This window comes from Electrophorus electricus, chromosome 22 (assembly GCF_041902795.1).
Source record: "Electrophorus electricus isolate QZ-2024a chromosome 22, ASM4190279v1, whole genome shotgun sequence".
NCBI lineage: Eukaryota > Metazoa > Chordata > Actinopteri > Gymnotiformes > Gymnotidae > Electrophorus > Electrophorus electricus.
Genome location: NC_137518.1, coordinates 16380001 through 16387500, shown reverse-complemented (window position 1 = coordinate 16387500; position 7500 = coordinate 16380001). Strand labels below are relative to the sequence as shown.

General features: G+C 48.7%; 1 protein-coding gene across 4 annotated transcripts in view; it reads left to right on the top strand.

Annotated features, from left to right (window-relative positions):
- The window catches only part of foxp4 (forkhead box P4), a 120905-nt gene that overhangs the window by 95650 nt on the left and 17755 nt on the right, over positions 1–7500 (top strand). For all 4 annotated transcript variants that reach the window (XR_014119318.1, XM_081705142.1, XM_035520472.2 and 1 more), the window contains 2 exons: positions 4193–4280; positions 6454–6537. Coding sequence is in view for 3 of the 4 variants with exons in the window: in XM_081705142.1 (XP_081561268.1) it covers positions 4193–4280; positions 6454–6537 (172 nt within the window). In the remaining variant the exon portion in view is untranslated. The remainder of the gene's footprint in view (positions 1–4192; positions 4281–6453; positions 6538–7500) is intronic.

The window sequence follows — 7500 nt, the reverse complement described above, 5'->3', positions numbered from 1 at the left end:
CTCCTCCAGGGGTCGGCCGCTTCGACAGGCCGGGTCTCTCTGCCTATGCAAATTAGCCAAGGAGTGCGCTTCGTGCAAGCAAGGGTAGTGTTGATGGGGGGGTTGGGGGTGGGCACATGAAGCGGGCGAGATGATGGCCACTGACACGCACATCAAAGAGCCGGGGAGTCTGGGAAAGTTTTAAGAGCAAAGCTGTTGTTTGGTTGTGCGGTGTCTCATTTCGCGTAGCCCCGGGGCATGCAGAGAAAGGGATAGCAAAGGGGGAAAGAGAGAGAACTGGGGGAGGGGGGTGACAGATAATGCTGTCGCCCCCTACATACCCCCCCTACATACCCCCCCTCCGCCCAGCCGGCACATTTTAGTCATCGCTATCAAAGAGGAGGGAGGATATGGGGTGCTCTTTCTCTCCTGCTCTTCTCTCTCTCTCTCTCTCTCTCTCTCTCTCTCTCTCTCTCACTTCTCCTCTAGAGCTCCATCTGGTTGCTTGGCCATGGTAGTGGGTCTGGTATCTCCTTCTCTCCTGGTTTTGTTATTGTTGTTGTTCTTGTACAGTAGTGCAAGTATGATAAAACAGTCATTCAATACTAGTTCCCCACCCTCTCTCTCTCTCTCTCTCTCTCTCTCTCTTTCTCCCTTCACCTCCGAGCTCTTTAATGATCTTCAGTTTTCTCTGGCTTGCTGAGTCTTACATGTGTTTGAATACTCAGGGCCTTTGTGTGGACCCGGGCACTTGGGACTTTTTTTTTCTCGGTAAGCTGTCGTAAATGCTGCTTAGATCCCTGGTCCGGGCGCAGCGAGTAAACAGTACCTCATTGTCGAGTCCCTCGGAAAAAATGTGGCTACTGTTTATTATATGCCATAAAGCTTGTGGTGTGTCCCGGCGTTCAGAGAGAGGGGAGAGATGGGGAAGAGAATGGTGAGATCATGTTTTTATCGTCGTTTGCTTGTGGAGGGAAAAAAACGCTATCTATGCCCGGGGTAGTGGAGCGGTTGACATCATTGTTTTCATTTCATTTCTGGTGGAGAATTTCTGCTTCCTCACAATCTGGGCTTTGAAAGCAAAATAATTAAGAAGAAAAGAAAGAATTTAGTGCCCCGACCCTGCTGCGTCGTGTTGACCACTGATTATTCGAAAACGCAAAGAATGCGAAGGCCGGCCAACAAGACCTTACCTCTCCGTGCAATCAGAGTCTGCCACGTCGAGGCCCAGCCCACACTCTGAGCCACACGTTGCCAGGTGCGATGGCAGAAAACACCCTGAGCGGGAATTTCCTGATGGCTAGAATTATGGGAGGATATTTGGCCCGAGGAAGGCTGGGATCAGGTAGGAGTGTGCGTGTGATTTGTAGGTCTGCACTTGTGACCTGCAAGTCAGAGGGGGAGGGGAGGAGTGTCTGATGTAGCTGAGGATTTTAGTAGGCGTCCCCGCGGGACAAGCTAATTCTGCAAACTGTAGAACCCAAGAGAGCGAGCACTTTATAGGGCCTAAGCCTGAGGAAGAAGGATTCTTTTTTCATGGAGGGATTTATACCTTCCGTAGGCACTCCCATGACCCTTGACCTCCGAGTCGTATTGCCCCACCAGGTAAGCAGTCACATATATGACTACGGCTCCTCCCCACAGCTGGTCACATGAATAACAGAGGTTCCGCCCAAAAACAGTGATTATTGGACACTCTCTGCAAATCTGCCAATGAAAGATTTGAAGAACAGAATATGGGCAAATAAAATGCACAAAGCTGTGCTGGAGAACAGAGTGTGGGTGAGTGCATGTAAGTGCGTGTGCGTGTGCGTGCGTGTGTGTGTGAGGGTGTAAAACTGTTTGTTTCCTGTGGTGGGGAAGGATGGGAGACCTTGTGATCTCTCCCAGCATACCTCTGTCCTGTCCTATCTGGGTTATTTACAGTAGCGCCCAGTCCCTATACACATTAACTAGGAGGACTCCACTGCCACCGCCCTCTGACACACAAACATTCTCTCTCTTTATGTATGTATGTATGTATGTATGTATGTATGTATTTCTTTATGTAAATATTTTTTGTTTGTGTGTGTGTGTGTGTGTGTGTGTGTGTGTGTGTGTGTGTGAGAAAGCGTGCTTCTTAGTTACTAAGTTCATGACCTACATCACGTGTGTGTGTGTGTGTGTGTGTGTGTGTGTGTGTGTGCATGTGTTTGTGCTTCTCCCTCACTGAGTTCATGGCCTAAAGTGTGTGTGTGTGTGTGTGTGTGTGCGTGCATGCGTGCTTGTCCCTCACTGAGTTCATGGCCTACAGCATGTGTGTGTGTGCATGCACGCGTATGTGTGTGTGCATGAATGTGAGTGTGTGTGTGTGTGTGTGTGTGTACGTGAGTGTGTGTGTGCGCATGTACGTGCGTGTGTGTGTGTGCGCGTGTGCGCGTGTGTGTGTTGTGTGCGCGTGTGTGTGTGTGTGTGTGTGTGTGTGTTTGTATGTCTGTGTGTGTGTGTGTGTGTGATTTGTCATCTCTGCAGTAGTCCACGTTTCTCTCTTTCCTAACTTTCTCACCCCCCCCCCATACCCCCCAACTATGTCTCTCTCTTTCTACCTCTTCCTGTCTTCCAGTCACCTGTGTGTTTTGCCTCAGGAAGGTACGTGATTGCTTCAGGAATAAAGCGGCCACTGGGGTAAGTCCTTGCTAGTGGCCAGATCTGTGACTGATGAGGGCTCCCCGAAAACAAATGATATCATATCCAGGTGGCTTTTCTCCCTCCCCCTCAGTGAGTTCATGGCTTACAGCGTGTGTGTGTGTGTGTGTGTGCATGTAGGTGTGTGTGTGTGTGTGTGTGTGTGTGTGTGTGTGTGTGTGTGTGTGTGTGTGTGCGCGTGCATGTAGGTGTGTGTGCGTGTGTGTGTGTGTGTGTTTTTTTTAAAAACCTATTTTGTAGTTTTCTTCCTCTGGTTGAGAAAACACATGAAGATTAAGATTAAGATGAAGGTTAATCTGCCCTTTGACTGACACAGGCTGTATAGATAGGAACTATAGATAGGGCAGTGGTAGGTACTTAACTTGTAAGGTTCAAGCCTCATCACTGCCAAGTTGCCCCTGAGCAAGGTCTTTAACCCTCAATTGCAAAAGTTGTAGTCCGTTATAATTGTAAGTCGCATTGGATAAAATCGTCAGCTAAGTGCCGTAAATAGATAGGAACTCAGAAAAGTGTTTTGGTGTGGTTGACTGGAGATGTTCAGATAAGTGTGTGTGTGTATGTGTGTACACATATGCCTGATGTTTATACCTAAACAACTACACAACACTAGATTGTAACACACAACAGCACAGAGGTCAGCTGCAGAAGTATCCACACACAGATACACCCACTCCCACACAGATACACCCACTCCCCCTAGCACTGCGGTGCTTACATCAAACCAATCAGACCACAGGAGCCTAAAGACACAGGAATCCAGGACACAGACATACCCACTCCCACACACACACACCCACTCCCACACAGTTAGACACACCCACTCCCACACAGATAGACACACCCACTCCCACACACACGGCACAACATTATACCAAGAGGACCTTTTCTGCCCCTTTCATGTGCTAATATTATTTTTCTTTTCACGTTAGAGGAAATCACGTTTCTACGCCTAGCAAGGAGTGTTTGTTCTGGTGGGAAACGCGCCATTGTGGAGCGTTTCCGTCCAGGGGCTTTTATAAAGCCGCAACACAGCCGCTTCGCTCCATAGGAGAATAATCAGCTCTCCTGGGAGTTTGATGCGTCTGTCTGTTGATATGAAGTCATTCTCAGCCTGGGACGTCCTCTCTCCGTGTCTGGTGCTGGACAGACCTCCGTGTTTGTGTAGGTTGTCAGCTTGCGATGGCCACACCATTCTCGGCCTGCACACGTCCCACAGAGTGTATGCGTTTGCATTCACGTGGGCAGGATGTGTGTATCTGTTGGTGTGGAGGTGTGTGTGTGTGTGTGTGTGTGTGTGTGTGCGTGTGTGTAATGAAGCGGGTCCGAGCAGACGTTGGCAGGTTTCTTGCTAGGCCCATGGGTCCACTTACCATCATCTGTCCCTCTACAGGCAGGCTGGGTAGAGTTTCAACTGGGCCTTTCACTTTACATTTTACACTCCTATCAAATTCATACCCCAAGGCCTCATTTAACTGCTCTCTCTCTCTCTCTCTCTCTCTCTCTCTCTCTCTCTCTCTCTCTCTCTCAGACATCTCAACAATGAGCATGCCCTGGATGACCGCAGTACAGCCCAGTGTAGGGTGCAGATGCAAGTCGTCCAGCAGCTGGAGATACAGGTACACTCATCCACGTACACAAACACAGATATGCCCATATGCCAATCACTTCTCTCATGTAGCGTATGAACTGTTTCATATATGCCAAATATATGGTCCAGCACAAATGTGTTCTGCCAACAGCCCTCCAGGCAAGTGTTGTTTACAATTCATAACCAAGATATCACTCTGAACTGCCTTAAAGGTCGAGTCATTCACCCTCTCTGCCTGCAGGGATGCCTGGCACAGTTGAAAAAAGTCTCCACCCCCACACTCAAATCAGCAGCTAATACCTGTCTGTTTGACTGTCAGTCAAATGTTTGGCCTGTATGCAGCCATTTAGGCTCCGGGGCGGGGGGGAACCAGCGATATCCTGCATGATCAGTCCAGATGCAGAGACTGTCTGGAAGTGGCGCTGTGGCAGACGTTGGCCACACCCACGAGCTGTCAGACGCGTTAAGAAAAGCCCGGCGGCTAAAGGGAACGTGGTCTGGAAGAGCACACACACACACACACACACACACGCGTGCAAACACAGAGTCACATACTGTAATGTACAGTGACAGGACTGAGGTAAACCCAGAGCCTGCTCTCTCCTTCATGAGCTGTGGAGTAGAAGCACACACACACACACACACATAATAATAATAATAATTATTATTATTATTATTATTATTGTTGTTGTTGTTGTTATTGTTGTTGTTACTACCACTACTTTCCTCCATATCCCCCCAGTCCCCCAAAAGACCCGCCCACCAGGGACACCCGGGGCTCAGCGGCACGCGAGCCGCCTGCTCGCTCCCTCCCAGAGGGCCTACCGGTGCCAGGCACCCGCGCCAGCTCGTCGGCAGCCCCAGGGCAGGCCATGCCAGGCTGGCTGCTCTCCCAACTCGCCCTGGGAGCCCGCACGCTCACTTTAGCCTGTAAGCGGCTGGCTAGTGGCGACTGCTGCTTTATTACTCAGGATCAGGCTGGAATGGTGGGAGCTGGTGGGATTGGGCAAACAGGAGTGGCACTGGTCCCCAGTCGGCCTTTTAACGCCAGGGATTGGGGTGTGTGTATGGGAGGGGTTGTTTGTTTATTTTTCACTTTTCCCCACCTGTATTCAGACACTTTATCCTGGACGTTCTTAGCAGAAACGATGCTGTTTGGTATTGTTTTGCTCTTCCAAATCGGATCAAAAAATTACACGTGAAAATTGTTTCACACACCACCAGTGTGAAGCGGATGGTTCTCGCGAGTACCGCCACCTACAGCTGCAGACGGGCAGAGGAACTTTAGCGAGGAGGCCGCAGGTTTGGACGGATGTTCAGGTGTCTTCACCCCTACAGCACAGTTACTCTGAGAGATTAGCTGCAGGACAGAAATAAAAGTGTGTGTGTGTGTGTGTGTGTGTGTGTGTGTGTGTGTGTGTGTGTGTGTGTGTGTGTGTGTACACGTCGAGAGGTGAGATGATGATGCCTCCTGGTTACTGAATTCCACTCCCATGAAGACACCTGGAATCTTTTCTTCACAAGCACCTTCTCTTCTCTTGTTTGCTCTTACACATGCCTGCTTCTCTGCTCAGTTCCAAACTTGCCCACTTGGGAATGGATCCGCTTGGACTATGTAGGGACGGTGCAAATTCCTGATTCCATGATTCCTGGACTATGTAGGGACGGTGCAGATTCCTGATTCCATGATTCCTGGACTATGTAGGGACGGTGCAGATTCCTGATTCCATGATTCCTGGACTATGTAGGGATGGTGCAGACTCCTGATTCCATGATTCTTTGCAAGATTAAAAGGGCTGTAAACAAAGTATGTATTCACAATCTCCATAAAGCAGGCCATCTAACACTGAGTGTGTGGTGACATTGTTCAACTGTGTACACTGCAAAACTTTGCAGCCTGTGTTAAAACCTGTGGAGGGAGAAAGTTTTGACCAGAAATGGTGTGGAATTTCTGGAAGCTATAACAATTTGTCTTAACAGAATAAGACAGAAAACATCTCGTGGTCAAGCAATGTTGTCCTACTAAAACTCAAAGCCTTTCAGCTGAGAAGGATTGACTTAATCCTTGGGTTTTATTGTGTTGTTGTGGTATCACTAATGTGTGTGTGTGTGTGTGTGTGTGTGTGTGTGTGTGTGTGTGTGTGTGTGTGTGTGTGTGTGTGTGTGTGTGTGTGTGTGTGTGTGTGTGTGTGTGTTTGCAGTTGGCCAAGGAGAGCGAGCGTCTGCAGGCTATGATGACCCACCTGCACATGCGTCCATCAGAGCCAAAGCCTTTCAATCAACCCGTGAGTTCATGACCTTTGACCTCTGCACTGTCCCACATATGTGCACATACATGATACAATGTGCATTGTGCCTGGTGTGATTTTTCTGACTCGTCCACATCATATTTTTCAGGCATGAGACAGCAGGTCAGGTTTTCCTAGTCATTGGTTGTTGTGTATGTCTGCAATTGGAAGAGTGCCCTCTGTTGGTGCTTGAAGGAACTGCATGTGTCGTTCCCGGCTTTAAGGCAGCTTTTAAATGTTTATTTGTTTCTAGAGAGCAGACCAAAAAAGTCCAAGCCTGTCTGAATGGACTGCGTGGAGCAGAGACTTAAATGTTTACCAGTTATCTAACTACACGATTTAAGCAATTATGTACCCAAACAAACCTCTTAAATCCAGTTTAAACACACTCTCTGTGTAAGAGATACATAAATCTCTATAGTTGGACCAAACTTTAGAGCTAAATGATAAGCCTGGGGGGGTGAAATGAAAAAAGGAGCGAAAATGAGGTACCTTCCCCGTTAATACAAAGGGTTTTTTCCTCCTGCTGCCAACCCCAGCACACCATTATTAGGTGTCTAATGAATATTTCATGGCAAGATTGATGAGGAGTCTTATTAAAATATGAAGATGTTGAAATTAATTGTCAATTAGAAGCAAAGTGTCTTAATTTGGGGGAAGGGATATAAATGGTGGCTGGAGGAGTGGAAAAGTAGGCCAGCTCTCCTGTTTGGAGATGCAGCCGGAGATCGGCTGCCGTTCCGTGCCAGTCGGGGAAGAAGCCAGGGCAGGGTCTGTGTGGCCTGAAGAGAGAGAGGGAGAAAGGCGGAGGAGAAAGGGAGCCGCTCACGGAACTTAGCGTGGGTTCCCGCCTCCCTACCATGCCGTCCTCGGTGTCTGTATGTTGGCGGTGAGCTGGCACGACTCCAATGTTAATTAAGTACCTGTTAAACAATTTTGCCCCCCTAATTACTGGAGATG